Below are 20,612 nucleotides of genomic sequence, written 5' to 3'. Positions count from 1 at the left end.
TCCCTCTTCTACCACTGCCTGTATTATCTTCTATTTTTCTTCCATACTAAGCACTGACCGTTTATGGATTTATTTTTCCATGTAACTTCTTAAACTATTAACCTATAGTTTTTCTATTTTCTCTGACATTTTCAGTACAGGTGCTAACAAAGCCAAGTAATAAATAACTCCCACCATCAGAGTCATTAAAGAGTACAGCAGTGAAGGGCTGAAATTGTCATACAGATCCTGCCAACAGGAAAATAAGTTGGAGGTTTGTCTTATCCTTGAAGTACTGAGGCTCTACTAGAGATACATCTGGCTCTAGGCAACACCTTAGACAGGTGTTATTCCCCTCTTTTATTTTTCTAATTACAAAAAAACTCATGTAGAAAATATTCACATATAACAAAAGTTTGCCATCCTTCTCTAAAATAATCTATGCCATCGTTTTTCCTATGAATGTTCTCGTACACAGCCTCACAGTCGTAAGTTCAAGAAACTGAATTTTACTATCCTATTGTTTTATAACATGCTTCACTTAATGCATCAGGTACGTCCAACTATACAATGATACAGGTAGTACTAACACCCTAGATGCCTTTGATCCACATAGTAATCCCATTTGACAAGCTCATAATTTTCCACATGCATAGTCTTACACACATACACAGGAAAACAAATGTGTCCTCTTTTGTAAAACTTGAGTCACACACATTCTAAATTTGAGATATTTTCACCTAACATCTCTCCAAATACCTATACAATTTTTATTTATTTATTTAAAGACAAGCTTTGATTTTGTTGCCCTCAGTAGAGTGCCCTGGTGTCATAGCTCACGCAACTTCAGGCTATTTTTTTAATTTCAGAATATTAGTGGATACACGTTTTGTTCATCCACACTGTTTTTGTACAGATCGAGTCAAAAGTTAGAAGCATATCCTTTATCCAGACTTAGAAACAGAGTTCTGTTATTTCCATGCAAGAAATATTGTATGCCTCTCCACCTCCTCAGACTTTGATGTCTTTCAGTAACACCGTAACATAATTCCTGTCAATTTCACAATACCATCCTTGTTGATTTACCTCTTCACAACAGGCACTCTTCCTAATAAATACAAACATTGTAACCTAATTGTTTGTACCCTCACATTAATCTGAAATTTTAAAAATTTATTTCTACCAATTTAACACCTGATTACTAGTTTGAATAGGGTCCCCTCCCCACCCTACATTTCCATGCTAGCATAGAAAAAAAACCTTATAGTCTGTTTTTATCCAATCACTTTACCAAATCCTCATGAATTCAATTAAATTTTCCATAGAAGTTTCCTAGGTTTTTCTAACATTCACATCACTAACAATTTGGTTATTGTATTGTTTTCATCTTCCTACAGTATAGTTACAGCCTTACCTACCTCAAAACCAATGCTGAATAAGGGCACTAACCATCTTCATTTTATTCCTAGTTTCAGTAGAAATGACTTTTGCCATTTAGTATAACTTTTAAGTTTCTGAGAAAATCCTTTCTGTTTAGGTAGTTTCCCCTGTTGTAATTTTATTTTACCTACAGTGTTTTAATTAAAAAGGATGGGCTCGGCGCCTGTGGCTCAAGTGGCTAATGCACCAGCCACATACACCTAAGGTGGCGGGTTTGAATCCAGCCCAGGCCTGCCAAACAACAATAATGGGTGCAACCAAAAAAATAGCCAGGCGTTGTGGCGGGCGCCTGTGGTCCCAGCTACTTGGGAGGCGGAGGCAGGAGACTCGCTTGAGCCCAGGAGTTGGAGGTTGCTGTGAGCTGTAATGCCATGGCGCTCTACCCAGGGCGACAGCTTGAGGCTCTGTCTCAAAAAAAATAAATAAAAATAAAAATAAAAAAATATTTAAAAAGACTGAGAATTATTCTCAATTTTTGTACATACATAAAGTTAATCTCTAGTTATGTATACTACCCTTAATTTTATATTAAGGTATTATATTATTATAAAAGGAATGAGGCTTTGGAACATTTTCTAAAAATATAATTACTCTGTTTAACATTTCTCAAATAACAGCTGAAAAGGCCTGTTTTTTTAATAATAGCATTTTTAAATTTTTTCTTATTTAATTTATTTTTATTATACAGGAGTTGAGTCTACGGGGAGGGTATTGCACCCCCTCCTCCTATCTTAAGGAGATGGACTCTTGGGACCAACACAGCAGACAGGAAACTCACTGGTACTTGTGGGTCAGGGCATTAGCCATACCAATTGTCAGTTTCAGCCAGGAAGCCTGCATCTATGATAGGGTAGATTTCTCGCTGAAGTGGGTTGCCAAGACAATTATTAGCACATTGTCTAGGAGGCAGAAGTTCAAGATATACACACAGTTTGCTACTGTGCACAGTTTGCACCAAGCAAAGTTGCCTTCGAGATTATCCATGTGTGTGACAGCATTTCTAAAGGAGGTCAACACTTTCTCGCCATAACTCCTGACCTTGGGGTTGCCCATTATGGAGTCAGAAGACCAGTTGCCAAAACTGTCAAAGAACCTCTGGGCCTAGGGATAGACAACCACTCTCTGCTTTTCAATAAATGGTGATGGGAAAAGTAGATATCCATATACAGAAGAAACTAAACTCATTGCTTATCACATACAAAAATCAACTCAAAATAGATTAAAGACTTAATGCAGGCTTCCTGGCAGAAAGTGACAACGGTTATGGCTAATGTTCTGGCCCAAAACTATAATGCAACTGAAGAAAACATAGGGCAAATGCTTCAGGACATTGGTCTAAGCAAACATTTTATGGCTAAGACGCAAAAGCACAGCCAACAAAGACAAAAACAGACAAATGGGACTAGATCAAAACTGAAAAGCATCTGCACAGCAAAAGAAACAACGGAGTGAAAAGATACCCTATAGAATAAGAAAAAAATAGTTGACTCTTATACAACATAGGTTTGGACTGTGCAGGGTCTACTTATACACAGACTTTTTTCATCCAAATGTAGATGGAAAATACAGTATTCAGAGGATGCGAAATTTACCTATATGAAGGGCTGACTGTGGGATTTGAGTATGTGCATTCAGTTATACCTGGGGGTCCTGGAAGCAATCCCCTGAATGTACCAAGGGATGACTGCCTTTGTATTTGCCAAAGAACTAGCATACAGAACATACAAGGAACTCAACAGCAAAAAACCCAAATAATCCCATTCAACAGTGGGCAAAGCAGCCAGGTGCAGTGGTGCCCACTGATAATCCCAGTTACTCAAGAGCTGAGGGGGGAGGACTACTTGAGGCTAGGAGTTCCAGGCCAGATTAAGTAACACAGCAAGATCCCATGTCTAAAATTAATTAAAACTAAAAAATAAAACTAGGCAACATCATTTTTTAAAAATTAGGCAAAGGGCTGGGGGCACTGGCTCACACCTGTAATCCTAGCACTCTGGGAGGCTGAGGCAGGTAGATCACTTGAGCTCTGGAGTTCCAGACCAGCCTGAACAAAAACAAGACCCTGTCTCTACTAAAACACATCCAGGTGTTACAGCGGACACCTACAGACTCAGCCACTCAGGAGATTAAAGCAGGATGATCACTTGAACCTGTTAAGTTTGAGGTTGCTGTGAGCTATGACACCACAGCACTCTACCCAGGGTGACAGAGTAAGACTCTGTCTCAAAAAATAATAATAACTGAGGCGGTGCCCATAGCTCAGTGGGTAGGGTACTGGCCACATACACCAAGGCAGGTAGGTTTGAACCTGGCCTAGGCCTGCTAAACAACAACTGTGACAAAAAAACAGCTGAGCATGGGCAGTGCCTGTGGCTCAGTGAATGGGGTGCTGGCCCCATATACTGAGCGTGGTGGATTTGAACCTGGCCCTGGCCAAACTGCAACAGAAAAATATCCGGGCATTGTGGCGGGTGCCTGTAGTCCCAGCTACTCAGGAGGCTGAGGCAAGAGAATCACCAAGCCCAGGAGTTGGGAGGTTGCTGTGAGCTGTGATGCTATAGCACTCTACCAAGGGTGACAAGGTGAGACTCTGCCTCTAAAAAAGAAAAAAAAAATGAGCAAAGAAACTGAATAAATACACATCAAAAGAAGACATACAAATAAATGGCCAACATATAAAAAAAAAGCTCAACATCACTAATCATCAGGAAAATGTATAACCACAACGAGGTGTCTTACCCCAGTTAAAATGGCTATTATCAAAAAGACAAAATAACTACTGGTAAGGATGCAGAGAAAAAGAAACTCTTATTACACTGTTATATTCACTGTGGGAATATAAATTAGTATAGCCATTATGGAAAACAGTATGGAGACTTCCAGAAAAAAACTGAAAATCCCACTACTGGGCATTCTATTCATAAGAAAGGAAATCAGTGTATCCAAGTGATACCTGCACTCCTATATTCATCGCAGCACTATTCACAACAGCCAAGATATGGAATCAACCGAAGTGTCCATCAGTGGATAAACGGATAAAGAAAAACATGGTCCAGGCAGTCTCGGGTTACAAAGGAGATAGGCTCTGAAGGTTGGTTCTTTTTTCCCCCAGATATTATGAGGGTACAAAAAAATCAGATTACAGTGTTTGCATTTGTTAGGTAAGGTCCTTGTTCTGTACGTTTGTTCTTGAATGTTTATGTAAGTTGGAACAGGTACATTTACTTATTACCATTAGTAAGTGTGAGTTGTACACAAGTCAGATGCTTATACCTCAGGAACTGCCTATTTCTATACACACATCAGAGTATTATTCAGCTACAAAAAAAGAGAGAAATTCTGTCATTCCTGACAAGGATGAGCCTGGAGGACATTATTGTTAATAGTGGGGTTTTAACGGCCAAAGGGCTTGTTTGCCCCTAGGGCAGTGGTTCTCATCCTATAGGTCCCCACACACAGGAACTGTATTGAAGGGCCGAGGCATTAGGAAGGTTGAGAAACACTGCCCTAGGGGAAGGTGGCCCTGATGGTCTCTCTTGTCACCCAACCCTACACAGAAGTGAACCCAGACCCCCACCTTGAGAGCTCTCAGCCCTGGAAAAATGTTCTAGGTTCCCCCAGTGGCTGTGCTGTTCAGAGAGAAGGCGGAGGAAGAAAATGGACGCATTCAGGCACCAACTTGCACAAGTGCCACTTGAAATAAAACCCTTTCCCCTTGTCTCAAAGGTTCAACTGTCTTACTTGTCATCTGCCCTTGGTGACCTATCTTTAGGTCAAGAGGTAGCTTTCAGAGGCCATTAGTAAATCATCTCACTTCTATCTGTCCATCTACCTTCAGGTCAAGGGGTAGCTTTCAGAAGCTATTAGTAAATCTTCTCACTTCTATCTCTCCTTTCATCTTAACAGTCAATAACTACAGTGTACTCTTGTTTGGGTTCTGTTTTTTTCTTAATCCATTAAAGAAAGCCATATAAAAAGCCAGGTAAATGGAAGGCTGAATCACTCCTCTAAAGTTACCCTATAACCTTAAATAAATCCCCTTTAAACTCTCTAAGCTTCATCTTCTTCACTATATAGCAGAAATAATGCCAACTGGTAGAGGTGTGAAGATTAAACACTGCAGGCAGAATGTCTGGCTTGTTATTTGCAAAAAAATGGCAACTTTATCCAACCTCAGCAAGAACAAAAACAAGAAACTGCCTCTACCAAAATGGAAAAATTATCTAGGCATGGAGGCGTAGGCCCATAGTCCCAGTTACTTTGAAGGTTGAGGCAGGAGGATCACTTGAGCCCAGGAGTTTGAGGTTGCTGTGAGCTATGAAAATGCCATGGCGCTATAGGCAACAGAACGAGACCCTGTCTCAAAAAAAGAAAACAAAGGAAAGAAAAGAAAAGGGTGGGGCAGCACCCATAGCTCAGTGGAGAGGGCTCCAGCCATGTACACTGGGGCTGGCGGGTTCAAACTCTGCCAGGCTAGCTAAAACAACAATATGATAACTGCAACAAAAAATAGCCGGGCATTTTAGTGGACACCTATAGTCCCAGCTACTTGGGAGGCTGAAGCAAGAGAATTGCTTAAGCCCCAGAGGTGGTTGAGGTTGCTGTGAGCTGTGACACCACAGCACCTATCCAGGACAACAGCTTGAGACTCTGTCTCAAAAAAAAAAAAAAAAAAAGAAAGAAACTTAGAACTCATTGTTAAAACAATTCTACCAAAGTTCAGAAGAACTCAATTCTTCCCTCCTTCTTTAAGATTTTAAACAGTGGCTCAGTGCCTGTAGCTCAAGTGGCTAAGGCGCCAGCCACATACACCTAAGGTGGTGGGTTCGAATACAGCCTGGGCCCACCAAACAACAATGACAGTTGCAACCAAAAAATAGCTGGGCATTGTGGCAGGCGTCTGTGGTCCCAGCTACTTGGGAGGCTGAGGCAGGAGACTCTCTTGAGCCCAGGAGTTGGAGGTTGCTATGTGCTGTGATGCCACAGCACTCTACCCAGGGGGATAGCTTGAGGCTGTCTTAAAAAAAAAAAAAAAAAGATTTTTAAACAGTATAATAATATCTTTCTTTCTCTTCTGCCCACAAAACAATCACAAATGCATTTTAATGAGAATTCCTCTCTCCACTTAAAATGAATTATAACATGCATGTTCCATTCAATCAAACTTAGAGGTACACATATTAGGGAAGATGGGGTAATTTACATATTAACAAATTAAATAAATCATCTAATTGTCTATAAATGTGAAGATACAAATTTTAGATTGTTAAAATAAGTATTTGCGTCCAACAAAAAAGTATTTGCGTCAGTATCTTGCTCTAATAAGCACCATGAACATATATGGGCATCAGACATAGACACTTGAAAAATACAATACAAAATGTATCCTCCAAACTGTAATGATGGGTCACTTTTCACCTACAATATAAATTAGGCCAAAAACTAACTGCTTATTAGCAAGAAGCAATTGTTCCTAAGTAACTGTCCCTACCACAAACATTTTAATCATATACACCTACCAATAAAATATCTTAACTTCCTCTAAAAGACCTGGGCTCAAAGAGATTACGCAGAGGTAATCTCTGATAGAGTCAAAAGGTGATCCTGTGGTTGCCAGGTCATAAAAAAGTATATGACATCTTTTATATAAGAACTCGTCTGGTCAGGCGTGATGGCTCGCACCTGTAATCCCAGCACTCTAGGAGGCCAAGGCAGGTAGATTGCTTGAGCTCAGGAGTTCAAGAGCAGCCTGAAGACCCTGTCTCTACTAAAAATAGAAAAACTGCCCGGCATGGTGGCTCATGCCTATAATCTAGCACTGTGAGAGGCTGAGGCAGGTAGATTGCTTGAGCCCAGGAGTTTGAGACCACCCTGAGCAAAAGGGAGACCCTGTTTCTAAAAATAGCCAGGCCTTGTGGCAGGTGCCTATATTCCCAGCTACTTGGGAGGCTGAGGCAAGACAATCAGCTGAGCCCAAGAGTTTGAGGCTGCTGCGAGCTATGACTTCATAGCACTCTACTGAGGGTGACAAAGTGAGATTCTGTCTCCAAAAAATATAAAAGAACTTATGTTACTCATATAATCTAGAGTTGGCAGTTTCTCTTCATTTGTACACATGCACCCTAAATACATATGACTCATACCCTAAATACATATGACTTATAGAAAGAAATAGCCTATCTTCTTAACCAATTGTAATAAAGGCAGTTTTAAGAACGCACATTTCTGATCCATATTATCAATTGACTTAAAAATACATTACCTGGAAAATATAATTACCTGATAGCAGTCTCCTTTAAGATTGTCTAAGACATCACCACAAGTTTTTCGCATGTATTTCTTACATCCATCAATCACCATTTGGTCAATGTTCAAAACAGGTTAAGGACAATCTGGGTGTATCAAAGAATTCTGAAATCAGCTCAGTGCCCATAGCTCAGTGGTTAGGGCCCCAGACACATTATCTGGGCTGGCGGGTTCAAACCCAGCCTGGGCCTGCTAAACAACAGTAACAACTGCAACAAAAAAATAGCCAGGTGTTGTGGTGGGCACCTGTAGTCCTAGCTACTTGGGAAGCTGAGGCAAGAGAATCACTTAAGCCCAGGAGTTTGAGGTTGCTGTGAGCTGTGATACCATAGCACTCTACCAAGGGCAACATAGTAAGACTCTGTCCTGAATCTCACTCGGCTGCCCAGGATAGAGTGTTGTGCCCTCAGCATAGCTCACAACAATCTTGAACTCCTGGGTTCAAGCTATCCTCTTGACTCAGCCTCCCAAGCAGCTGGACTACAGGCACCTACCATGACTCCTGGCTAATTTTTTTCTATTTTTAGTAGAGACACAGTCTTGGTCTTGCTCCAGCTGGTCTCAAACTCCTGAGCTCAAGCAATCCTCTCACCTTGGCCTCCCAGGATATTGAGATTACAGGTGTGAGCTACTGCACCTGGCCTGAATAATAATACTTTTAACAAACATAAAAGTTTTGTAATACTAATTTGGGTGTCACAAGTTTAAAAAATGATGAAGCAGTTATTTCTTTTTTTTTTTTTTGCAATTTTTGGCCAGGACTGGGTTTGAACCCACCACCTCCAGCATATGGGGCCAGCGCCCTACTCCTTTGAGCCACAGGTGCCACCTGATGAAACAGTGATTTTATCTTCACAACTAAAGACACTGAAAAGGAACTGAATTTTCTTTTCTTCTTCTGAGATGGTTTAGGAAAGCCATTTCAGAAATTGTTGAGTAGTAGACACAGTGTCAAAGTCACTTCTTCTTTAATCCTCAACTAGATTACGTCAGCGTTTTTATTGGTGGCCACGTAAAAAAAATCTACTGATACTAAATTGAAAACATCTATTCAAGGTAATCTATATAAAACTTTTGCCTAGAGTCTGTGATAACTTGAGTTTTTTTTTTTTTTTTGAGACAGAGCCTCAAACTGTCCCCCTGAGTAGAGTGCTGTGACATCACAGCTCACAGCAACCTCCAAGTCCTGGGCTCAAGCGAGTCTCCTGCCTCAGTCTCCCAAGGAGCTGGGACCACAGGCGCTCGCCACAATGCCTAGCTATTTTTTGGTTGCAGCCATCATTGTTGTTTGGCGGGCCCAGGCTGGATTTGAACCCGCCACCTTATGTGTATGTGGCTGGCGCCTTAAGCCACTTGAGCCACAGGTGCCAAGCCTGATAACTTGAGTCTTAAGACACTATGAGCAGGAAGGAAAGAAAAGCAGTCCACTGAAATCATTCGGTTCTCTTATACAACAAAGGATATTTCTACCATGGTGACCATCTTTGGTTTCAGTTTGACTATTTCACATAAAATGCCCCCATCTCCGCCTCCTAAAATCAGTACATCTTTGCCAGTGTAATCTTCTTTGCCACTACCCATGATGGCCCGGGTATATGGCAAATCACTCTCTGCCAAATCTAGAAAAGAGAAACAAAGATCCAAACTAGTAACTCTGTGTAAACACACAAAATCCCTGACCTCACCGCACAAGAAAAGTGCTGAAATCTAGCCTAAAATGTAAAATTTTCATTTTCAATCTTTTTTTTTTTTTGGATTGAGGACTTTTCATCAACCCTGATCATCTGACACCTAACACAAATGACACTAGTTTATGGGAAGAAAATCTACTCAAGAAGGTGCTGCTAAATAATTTTTTTTTTAATTACATCTTAACAGACAAAATATGATTTCAAAATGAGAGGGATAAGACTGCCCATGAATTGATAACTACCGATGCTCAGTGGTGCATACATATGGGCTCATCACACTACTCTGTCTACTCAGGTTTGAAATTTTCCGTAACAGTTTTTATTAAATTAGCAATTGCATTTTCTTTTGAAATCCAATCCAAAAACTCATCATTGAGAAAGCAAATTCAAGACAAAGTTTACAAGAAAGCCCAGACAATCCACAAATTAATATGATATAAAGGTACATCTCAAAGAACAACAGAATCAAAGGCAAACTTGGCAAATCCACAGCAGCACTGTTAGGAAAAGGTGGTTACTTGATCAGGGCAAGGATGGAGTACTTACTAACATCCCCACTAAGGATGAGAATGTTTCCAAATTGCTTCGAGTGTAGAATTTTAATGTTCTGATAAGGTGAATCTTCATCATACACCACTTCATCTATGTCATATTCAACTAGGCGTCCATCAGCAGTGGGCCAGTATCTGTCGATGGCCCCTCCTCGAACTATGGGTGGTAATCTGGAAAAAGAGGGGAAACAGGACTGTGCTTTACGAGAACCCTTCCTTACAAAAGGAGCTGGGATGAAGAGTGTACAAAAGAAAGCCAGCTGACTACAGGCAGACTCCTGACAAAGCCTGGACTTTTAGTCCAATCATGGCCACTACCAAATGTCAACCACTATTATACAAAGGAGTTTGTTTTTTTTCTTCTTTCCCCAAAAACCTTTATGGTATACTTTAAATTTTCCCTAATAAAAAGCTGAAGGAGAAAAATGGTCACTGTAGACCTCACACTTCACCAACTATTCCAGCAGGTTGTCTGTCTTTTAAGACCTCCTATATACCACATTGCCATTAGCACAGTCACACAAGTTCACATGGATGTGATATCACTACCTAGTACAGAATCCATCTTCAAGTATCCTCAATTGTCCCAATTATGTCCTTTATAGCTATTGTGCTCTTGAATACAGGTTCATACAGTGAATTTTCCTATTTTTCCTTTTTTACCCTCACGTAACCTAGCACATTCTTTTTTTTCCTGGTATGTTTCACGGCATTGTTATCTCTTAAAAGTCCAAACCAGATGTTGTATTTAAAAACAAACAAAAAACCCTCCTGCAGGTGTACCTGATGGTCTCCTTATGATTAGACACAGGCATAATATCAGAAACACAGGACATATACTTTTGCTGTTACTGGTGATGCTAAGTGTGTGGTCACTTGGTTAAAGTAGTAGTCACTGCATCTCTCCTTTTTTGCAAAGGTACCTTTTTTACCCTTTGAAATTACTAATCAGGCCATAGGGCGGCCCCCTGAAACCAGATAAATGTCCTAATCTCAAAACAAACCTTTACCAGTGGTTTTAGCATCTACAAGATTATTACCTGAACCAATTATTACTAGAGTAGCTGTAAAATAACAATTTTCTGATTCTATTCTTTCATAAATATTATTTTTGACAGGGTGAATGTACCAGAAACTACCAGCAGAGGACACTAAGTGACAAAGGAAGAGAGACCTGGAAAGGGGGTTTGGCAAATCGTAACTAAACACAAAGAAAATGAGAACTCATTGCACACAGAACACAACCTCATGCACGCCATGTGTTCTCAAACACGGTAGCGTTCAACAGTACAACGCCATGATGTACAGCTACAGACACCTCAGATGCTGGGATAAGCTGCCTCTCACTCCTGTGTCTCTTTCCGATCCTCACTCACCTGCTTCCAAGAATACATAGAGTGTGAGCCTGTTATAAGACAAGCTTTCTATAAGGAAACTAACATCTGCAAAGGACACGGACACTGACAAAGCAAACTCCCACCAACTCTCATTTAATCCTAACAACTCCTAACTTAACCAATTCAGCTTTCAGAATGTTAGGCAAAGCGGGGGGGGTGTGTCTCGTAAATTCTAAAATGTGTAACACCAATCAGGATACCCCCCCCCAGAGAACAGGCAAGTAGGATTTGGAGGGTGTTTCTTCTACCCCTAATGGTGCGGAGTAGAGGTGAGTGAACAAGCCAACCACAGCACTGGATGAAGGTGACAGACACAAAGTCACTCACTTTCAGGGGAGGAAGCCCATCCCCTGGTTGACACTGCTATAGGCAATTACTGACAAACTCACTGAAAATAAACAAATGCCTATTCTCAATTCTGTCACCAGTGCATAGGCCCACGGGAAGAGTTCTTACAACACTAGTATAGAAACAAGGATCTTAACAGGATGTATCTTAACAAGATAAATCAATTATCTTGATGAAGTACTTAACCTAGGATAAAGTGCATCTCTTTACCATGACTACCAGGAGACATTTTGGAGCCCTGCAGAACTTGTTTCAACCTTTACTGCTAAAAACTGAAACCGGACTATAGAAAGTCGGGTGAAATGTGTCCTGGGCCTCAGATAACTGCAATTTTCAAGAATTTTTTTTTTTTTAAATAAAACTTATGTGACTTTTCTTGTTCCTTTTCATATGCAAGTAGAATGTGAAAATATATTCAAGTAAACCTCATAGCTTCTTAGTTGAAAATGCAGATTTAATTCATCTGCAAAGGGGAAAAAATTCGGATATTAGTGAGTTATTTGTTAATAATCTGATCTCTTAATAGTGTCAATCCTCAATTAAAAAAAAAAGTATAATCCTTGTCCTTTTGAGGCCAAAAACAAAGCCTACAAGGTATACCCAAATTTCTCATTCTTTTTGCTCTTATTTTAAGAAAACATGTAAAAACTGTGATAAGCAAAAATAAGTCTGCATTTTTTTTTTTTGAGACAGAGCCTCAAGCTGTCCCCCTGGGTAGAGTGCCATGGCACCATAGCTTACAGCAACCTCCAACTCCTGGGCTCAAGTGAGTTTCCTGCCTCAGCCTCCCAAGTAGCTGGGACCACAGGTGCCCGCCACAACGCCCAGCTATTTTTTGGTTGCAACCATCGTCGTTATTTGGCAGTCCTGGGCTAGATTCAAACCCACCACCTTATGTGTATGTGGCTGGCGCCTTAGCCACTTGAGCCACAGTCACCGAGCCTAAGTCTGTATTTTGAACTGAAAATCTAAAGCCTAACTTCTGTCCTACTTAGAAAACTCCTACACCAAAAATAGCCCAAAGAGCCAAGACTTCTCATGAATGCTGAAGCCCATAAGTGTATTTCCCCACTCCTAGAAATAACCTTGATTAAAATCAGACTATATTTTGCTGAGGGCCAATTCATTACCACCTAAGACATCTTCTCACACCCCAAGAAACATTGAGAACACATTAAATTCAAATGGCTCAAGACAAGGAAAACTCTGTGGACAGGAAAATATGAAATGCCCAGAAAGTGGTGTGAATGTGGATGTGTTCTAAAGGATAGGAAAGGAGGTGAGATATGGCTGAGGGCCCCAAAGCTTTAGTAAGGCAGGAGACTCTGGGTGTGCTGACAGATCCTAAGAGAGTGGGCAAGTTCTGCAGTATGTTACCTTCTTTTCATTTTAAGGTTTCTGCTTTTCATTCTACCTATAGGAGGGTAAGTAATTACCTTGTTATCTTATATCTGCCCTAGAGCTTTCCCATGAGCTGAGCAAACTTACCGTACCTAGTCATTAAGTACTACTACACATCCTAGCTCTTGCCAATAAGGACTCTCGCTTCTCAAAAGAGCTATGGAATAGAGAAAACAGTCTATAATGTTAACTTTATGAACAAGGGACAGGCCTCCTATGCCTTACTGCCTAATGAGAGGCCACCACGGTGGGACAAGAGTAAACTTCCTTGCAATGTATCTAACATACTTGTTAGTTCCCATGACATACCAGACCCTATTAATTCAAACAAATGCTAAAATTGCTATTTCTGTCAAAGTTTTTTTTGTTTTGTTTGTTTTGAGATAGAGTCTCACTCTGTCGCCCTGGGGTTGAGTGCCCTGGCATCATCATAGCTCCCAGCAACTTTAAAGTCTTGGGCTCAAGAAATCCTCTTGCCTCAACTTCCCAAACAGCTGAACTACAAGTTCCCGCCACAACACCCAGTTAATTTTTCTATTTTAGGAGAGACGAGGGTCTCAGGCTGATCTTGAACAAGTTTTAGTAGAGACAGGGGTCTCAGGCTGATCTGATCACCTGAGCTCAAGTGATCCACACGCCTCAGTCTCCCAGAGTGCTAGGATTACAAGTGTTAGCCATCGCGACCAGCCTTTTCAAAGTTCTTTTAAAAGTCTGACACCACTGGCAAACACTTCAGGGCTGTCCAACAGAACTTTGACAAGGAAAATGTTTCACATTTATACTGTCCAACATGGCAATCACTAGCCACTAGCTGTTGACATGAAGCTAATGCCACTTAGGAGCTGACTTATTTTAATGAACTTTAAATAGACACACATGGCTAATGCCTACCCCATTAGACAGGGAAATCTTCATTTCTTCATTATCAGTGGAAAATAATCTACCTATGGGCTGGAGTGGTGGCTTGCGCCTGTAATTCTAGCACTCTGGGAGCCTGAGGTGGGTGGATTACCTGAGGTCAGGAATTCGAGATCAGCTTGAACAAGAGCAAGACCCTATTTCTACTAAAAATAGAAAAACTAGCCAGACATAGTGGCAGGTGCCTGTAGTTCCAGCTATTCAGGAGGCTGAGGCAAGAAGATTGCTCAAGAAGAGTTTGAGGTTGCTGTGAGCTATGACGATGTCATGGCACTCTAGCACCCTACTCAGGGAGAGTGAGTGACACTGTCTCAAAAAAGAAAAAAAAGAAAAGAATCTACTCATGGCAGCTTAAAGTAGATGGTCTCTCAAGTTTTTACTTGAAAGCTTTGAAGCAAATTTTAGTACCCTACCCTATCAGAAGTCTCTTAAAATTGCTTAAATCTACTCTGGGGCCCAGAACCCTGAACTGAGACAAGTATCCTTTACTTCTTCCTGAAGGGGGTGGGGGTTGGGAGTTTAAGCTCCTTAAGGCAGTGGCCTTATCTAGGTCTCAGCTTTACACATTTCCAGTTCCTTGAAGTCACTCCCTATCTGTTTTCTGCCTTTGTTTCATTTTATCCAGTATTTTTGTGTTTGCGCGCAAACGGGCACACAAACTTATACATTTTGTCTTGTTTTGGTATGAGGGATTCAGTAGTTCACTTCACTGTGTTGCCAGAAACAGATACTGATTTTGATCTTCCCCATATTTTTAAGCAGACACTACTGGGGATAACACCGCCATTCTGATTATTTCACTGATTAAATAAATATAAGAGGACATTCAAGAGTGAGTGTACTTACCGCTTTACTCGTCCAGTACTGTCCTGACTCAATTCTTTCATTCTTTCTTCAACTTTGTTCAAAAGCTACAATTAAAAGAAATCAGTGGGCTTATAGAATGAGCTGCATGGAACAGCTAAATTACAGACCAGAAGACTGAGGTCATATTAACAGAGCTATGCAGTTTGGACACATATACCTGCCCCACCCCATCCCTACGGCAGCCTCCATGCCTGGCCCAATTCCACCCTCCCACTGTCTCTCATGGTGCTGACCTAACCTTAGTCTCAACAGCAGACTAACAGGGAAGAGAAGTCTAAAGGGTTCTGGGAATGAGTGTTATATATTCTCTCCAGTGCTAAGTAAAATCACTATACATACTCAAGCAGTTAAAGAAGAAAGCTGACAACCAGGCCCCTAAAAACAACTGAGGACAACTACTACTCTTCTAAAACCACTTATCTGGAGGGAAGAGAGTTTAAAATTAAGTTAACTGGGAAGTCAGCAATTAAGAGAAAACAAGTTTAATGTCATCAAGCTAAGTGTATAAACACTTGAGAAAATAGGAACAAGCAACTGACCCTGTCAATTTCTTCTTTGCTCTGTGCATCACTGTCATAACTTTGAAGGTCCAGCAGCACCAATCCATGTGGGTAAATTCTCAAATTGGCAAAGCTACAAAGGAAAGTGTAATTAAAAAAAAAAAAGAAAGAAAAAGAAAGTGTAATTTTAAGGTTAGGAATTGTATCACGGTACTCAAAAAAAATGTTTTTTCTCCATTAAGAGAAAAGACCACTCACTCTTTATTTCTCTAAATTACATAGTTAATCTGTTTGCTTTCTTTTTAGGGCCTCTTTTTTTTTTTTTTTTTTTTTTTTGAGACGGAGCCTCAAGCTATCCCCCCTGGGTAGAGTGCCATGGCATCAAGCTCACAGCAACCTCCAACTCCTGGGCTCAAGCGAGTCTCCTGCCTCCGCCTCCCAAGTAGCTGGGACCACAGGCGCCTGCCACAGCGCCTGGCCATTTTTTGGTTGCAGCCATCATTGTTGTTTGGCGGGCCCGGGCTGGGGATTCAAACCCACCACCCTAGGTGTATGTGGCTGGCGCCTTAGCCTCTTGAGCCACAGGCACCAAGCCAGGGCCTCTTCTTAGGGGAAGAGGCTACCATTCATTTATGAAAGATTTAAAGAGCAGCACCAAATGCTAGGGTTTTCAAAACTGGTTCTTGGACCAAGAAAATGATTTAGTAGCAGTTCTGTAAATCTTATTTTTCACAGCGACTTCAAACTCTTGGGCACAATGTATCCTCTTGCCTCAGCCTCCCAAGTAGCTAGGATATGGGATACTACTGGTGTCTGCCAAAATGCCCGGCTATTTATTAGACACATGGTCTCGCTCTTCCTCAGGCTGGTCTCTCTGTAAACTCCTGAACTCAGGCAATCCACCCACCTCAGCCTCCCAGGGTGCTAGGATTACAGGCCTGAGATAAGCCCTGCCCTGAATCTTACTTTTTTTTTTTTTTAAGTTCCCCAGGGTGATTCTGCCAGGTTTAGTAACCACTGCCTTAAGAGAAAGGGAGGATGGAAAAAGGCAAGCTGGGTTCTCTCAATTAACCTTCAGAGTTAAAACCAGAGCCACTCCCCCCCCCCCACTGCAAAAGCCAGTGGTGGGTAAATTAATTTTGTAGGGGGTGGGGGAGTGGCAAACTCCAGCCCAACAGCCTGCAAATCTAATCCAGCCCACAGCATGTTTTTGTAAAGCCTGCAGGCTAAGACTGGTTTATATTTTCATTTTATTTTTTATTTTTTTTGAAACAGAGTCTCACTATGTCGCCCTCCATAGAGGTTTATATTTTTAAAGCATTACCAAAAAGTGACTTGGGCGGGGCCTGTGGGTCAAAGGAGTAGGGCACTGGTCCCATATGCCACAGGTGGTGGGTTCAAACCCAGCCCCGGCCAAAAACTGCAAAAAAAAAAAACCAAAAAAAAAGGTGACTTTATGCAACTCCTTACAGACAGTCTCTTAACCCCTAATTTAGTGGATCTGATCAGCCCTTTTTTGTGAAATAAATATGCTTGAGTGTATCACATGCAGTAAGATGTGTCTGATACAATTTTTGTTTCAATTATATGCATGTATTTGTATTGCATATAGATAGATGTGTATTTCCAGGGTTATGATATAAAATTACTTTGTATTACATACTGTAAATTGTGGTTAAGGAAACATTTGAAAAATACAAAATTAGACAATGCCTTCTGTTCAGAGAATATAAGTAGTGTGCCTGGATTGAAAAATAAATAAAACTAGTTATTTTTCACCTTTAACCCTTAATGAAATCAAGTTCAGGCCCAGACACCACAAACTCATCTACACCTGAAAAGTGATTAGATAATCTTTCCTTTCCCCCTTTATCACCACCAGCAGCAAAGGAAGAGAGAGACCTAGAGTGAAGGAAGGACAGAGAAATGTTGGTGGCACCTGTGGCTCAGTGAGTAGGGTGCCAGACCCATATACCGAGGGTGGCTGGTTCAAACCCAGCCCCACCAAACTGAAAAAAAAAAAAAAAACAGGGAGAAATGTTATCCCTTAACCACTTGGGTGGCTCTAGCAAGAACATAAGAAAAACAAGAGGTGAAAATAGTGAACCTGAAAAAAGGTGGCTGAGGACCAGGATCGGGCTACTCAGCACCACAAAAGGATCATTAACTGGGAGAAGCCAGGCCATATACAGGCTGTGGAAGATGAATATTCCCCAACGGAGCCCAGGTGAGGTTTCAGGAAAGGCACCTTAAGGATGTGTCCCAGTTGACCAAGTGGAAAAGGAGAAAGACCAGTGTAGGCTTTTTAACTATGTTAATTTACTTTTTTGCTTTCAAAAGCAATTTCCAAGTAGGTATTGCTACTCAAAAACCCCCTTCTGGGAATATTTCTAAGTCCTCTGTACAACTGGAACTGCTGTCCATGGTACAGTGGTAGGCAGGACAGAGCTGCAAGGGCCTTTAGGATTTAGTGAGATATTTAACTACTTAGTCAGCTGGAACTGGAGAAGCAGCCTACTGAGGTGGCAGATGGACCACAGTATAAAGACAATGAGAGATGACAGGGACAGAGATAGACTGACTGCAAGCCTGCAGGAGCCAGTGGCTCTAGGACAGCTGTAGCACTTCTGCTTTCAGAACACTGTCCCCATCAACTGTGACAAAGCACGGTGAAAGATGAGGGGCAGAGGGGACTTTGGTGGTGGCATTGCTTTGGGTCACCCTTAATGAAGAAATAATCATGTTAGATTCATTGGAGGTATCTGCTAAACACACATGGAAGTTGAAATATAAGTCTTGGGCAGCACCTGTGGCTCAGTGAGTAGGGTGCCAGCCCCATATACGGAGGGTAACGGGTTCGAATTCAGTCCCAGCCGAACTGCAACAATAAAAAAATAGCCAGGCATTGTGGTGGGCACCTATAGTCCGAGCTACTCAGGAGGCTGAGGCAAGAGAACCCCCTAAGCCCAAGAGCTGGAGGTTGCTGTGAGTTGTGATGCCACAGCATTCTACTGAGGATGACAAATTTTTTTTAAAAATTAAAAGAAAAAGAAATATAAGTCTGGGTTTCAGGAGGAAGGGATTGGAAAGTCTTTTGACAGGCACCAGGATAGAGAAAGCAGGGTTTCTAGAAGTTTCCCTCAGTTCACAGCACTGTCCTCCAGATCTCTGGAAGATTAGGGAGATGTTTATTTCTTTTTTTTTTTTTAATAGAGAAAGAAAAAAAGGAGAGAAAGTGAGACATTAATAAAATGAAAGCCGGCTCGGCACCCAGTGGTTGGGCGCTGGCCACATGCACCCACATACACCAGATCTGGGGGGTTCAAATCCAGCCCAGGCCTGCTAAACAAGGACGACAACAACAACAACAAATAGCCAGGCATTGTGGTGGGTGCCTGTAGTCCCAGCTACTCGGGAGGCTGAGACAAGAGAATCTCTTAAGCCCAAGAGTTTGAGGTTGCTACGAGCTGTAACACCACAGCACTCTACCGAGGGTGACATAGTGAAACTCTGTCTAAATAAATGAATAAACAAATAACTAAATGAATTGAATTGAATTGAAATGAAAGGCTCAGCACCTATAGCACAGTGGTTACAGCACCAGCCACATACACAGAGGGTGGTGGGTTCAAACCCAGCCCGGGGCCTGCTAAACAACTGCAACTAAAAAAATAAAAAGAAATAGCTGGGCATTGTGGCAGGCAACTGTAAGTCTCAACCTACTTGAGAGGCTGAGGCAAGAGAATTGCTTAAGCCCAGGAATTGGAGGTTGCTATGAGCTGTGGCGCCACAGCACTCTACTGAGGGCAACATAGTAAGACTCTGTCTCAAAAAAAAAAAGAAAAGAAAAATGAAATGAAATGAAAGCCATTGAAAGTATCCAGTTTCACAAATTTTTTTTTTTTTTGAGACAGAGTCTCACTCTGTCGCTTTGGGTACAGAGCCATGGTGTCATAACTCAAAGCAACCTTAAGTCCTGGGCTCAAGTGATCCTCTTGCCTCAGCCTCTCAAGTAGCTGGGACTATAGGCACCCACCACAAGGCTTGACTTATTTTTTTATGTTTAGTAGAGACGGGGGTCTTGCTCTTGCTCAGACTGGTCTCAAAGTCTTAAGCTCAAGCAATCCACTGGCCTGAGCCTCCCAGAGTGCTAGGATTACATGCATGAACCACCGCGCCCAGCCAGTTTCACATTTTCAAATTAACAGTGCCAATTACTAAGAATCCTAATAGTTTGACAAACTAAGCCAGTCTAGACAGAATATAAACCTAGACTTAAGAAACTTCAAAGAGCTCAATGCACTGACATCTTCTGTTATCAGATGTTTCTTGGTTTAGGCTTTCTTTTCTACTCTCAGAACACATCTACTTTCAACTACATATTGACTACAAAAAAATCTGTAGTCTTTGAAGTCTTTTTTTTTAAAACCCAACACTATGGCTCAGCACCCATACCACAGTGGTTACAGCACTGGCCACATACACCAAAGCTGGCAAGTTCAAATCCAGCCAGGGCCAGCTAAACAATGACAACTACAACAAAAATAATAGCCCAGAGTGTGGCAGGCGCCTGTAGTTCCACCTACATGGAGGCTGAGGCAAGAGAATCGCTCAAGCCCAAGAGTTTGAGGTTGCTGTGATGCCATGGCATTCTACCCAGGGCGACATAGTGAGACTTTGTCTCAAAATAAATAAATAAATAAAACCCAACACTAGAACTCACGTATCATCTTAACTTCTTATCAAACTATTTGTGGACTTTATCATCCTGCATTTTACTATGGTCTGCATTAACTGCTAATCATGCAAAACAGTACCACGCAAGGTGGGGTTAGCTGACCAGCAGCAGCATCGCATGGGAGCTTGTTCAAAGTGTGATCCAGAGCCCAGCCCCAACCTTCTGCATCGAAACTGTTAGGGCAGAAGCCAAGTTATCTGTGTCATAACACACTCTGGATTATTGCCTGCCATCTCATACTGTTGATACTGCCAAAAGGTCTTGGTCCTGGACATACAGTAGAATCAATAGGGCTTTGAAGAGATAGAGATGTCTGGGCCTAATCACCTCAATCTCTGGGAGAAATGCTTGGACATGGATATTTTGTGGAAGCTCTCCCAGGAGAAAGAGTCTAATATGCAGCTAGGGTTGAGAAGCAGTGAATTCCAGACCCTCTTAAAAGATGTGAAAGAAGGCTCGGCGCCTGTGGCTCAAGC

At 41.6% G+C, this 20,612-nt stretch overlaps 1 protein-coding gene across 1 annotated transcript in view; it reads right to left on the bottom strand.

Annotated features, from left to right (window-relative positions):
• SMS (spermine synthase) overlaps window positions 1–15,533 on the bottom strand; it is a 32,024-nt gene extending 16,491 nt beyond the window's left edge. Inside the window, exons 1-5 of the mRNA XM_023514359.1 lie at window positions 15,438–15,533; window positions 14,878–14,942; window positions 9,963–10,138; window positions 9,190–9,344; window positions 7,699–7,788 (exon numbers count right to left, since the gene is read on the bottom strand). Coding sequence (XP_023370127.1) covers window positions 7,699–7,788; window positions 9,190–9,344; window positions 9,963–10,138; window positions 14,878–14,918 — 462 coding nt within the window. The 5' untranslated portion in view covers window positions 14,919–14,942; window positions 15,438–15,533. The remainder of the gene's footprint in view (window positions 1–7,698; window positions 7,789–9,189; window positions 9,345–9,962; window positions 10,139–14,877; window positions 14,943–15,437) is intronic.
• Between the last annotated feature and the right edge of the window lie 5,079 nt (window positions 15,534–20,612).

The sequence above is a fragment of the Otolemur garnettii genome, unplaced genomic scaffold (assembly GCF_000181295.1).
Source record: "Otolemur garnettii isolate 467f Iridium unplaced genomic scaffold, OtoGar3 scaffold00051, whole genome shotgun sequence".
Lineage (NCBI taxonomy): Eukaryota > Metazoa > Chordata > Mammalia > Primates > Galagidae > Otolemur > Otolemur garnettii.
The sequence above is the reverse complement of the archived record's forward strand: the minus strand, read 5'-3'. Positions and strand labels throughout refer to the sequence as shown.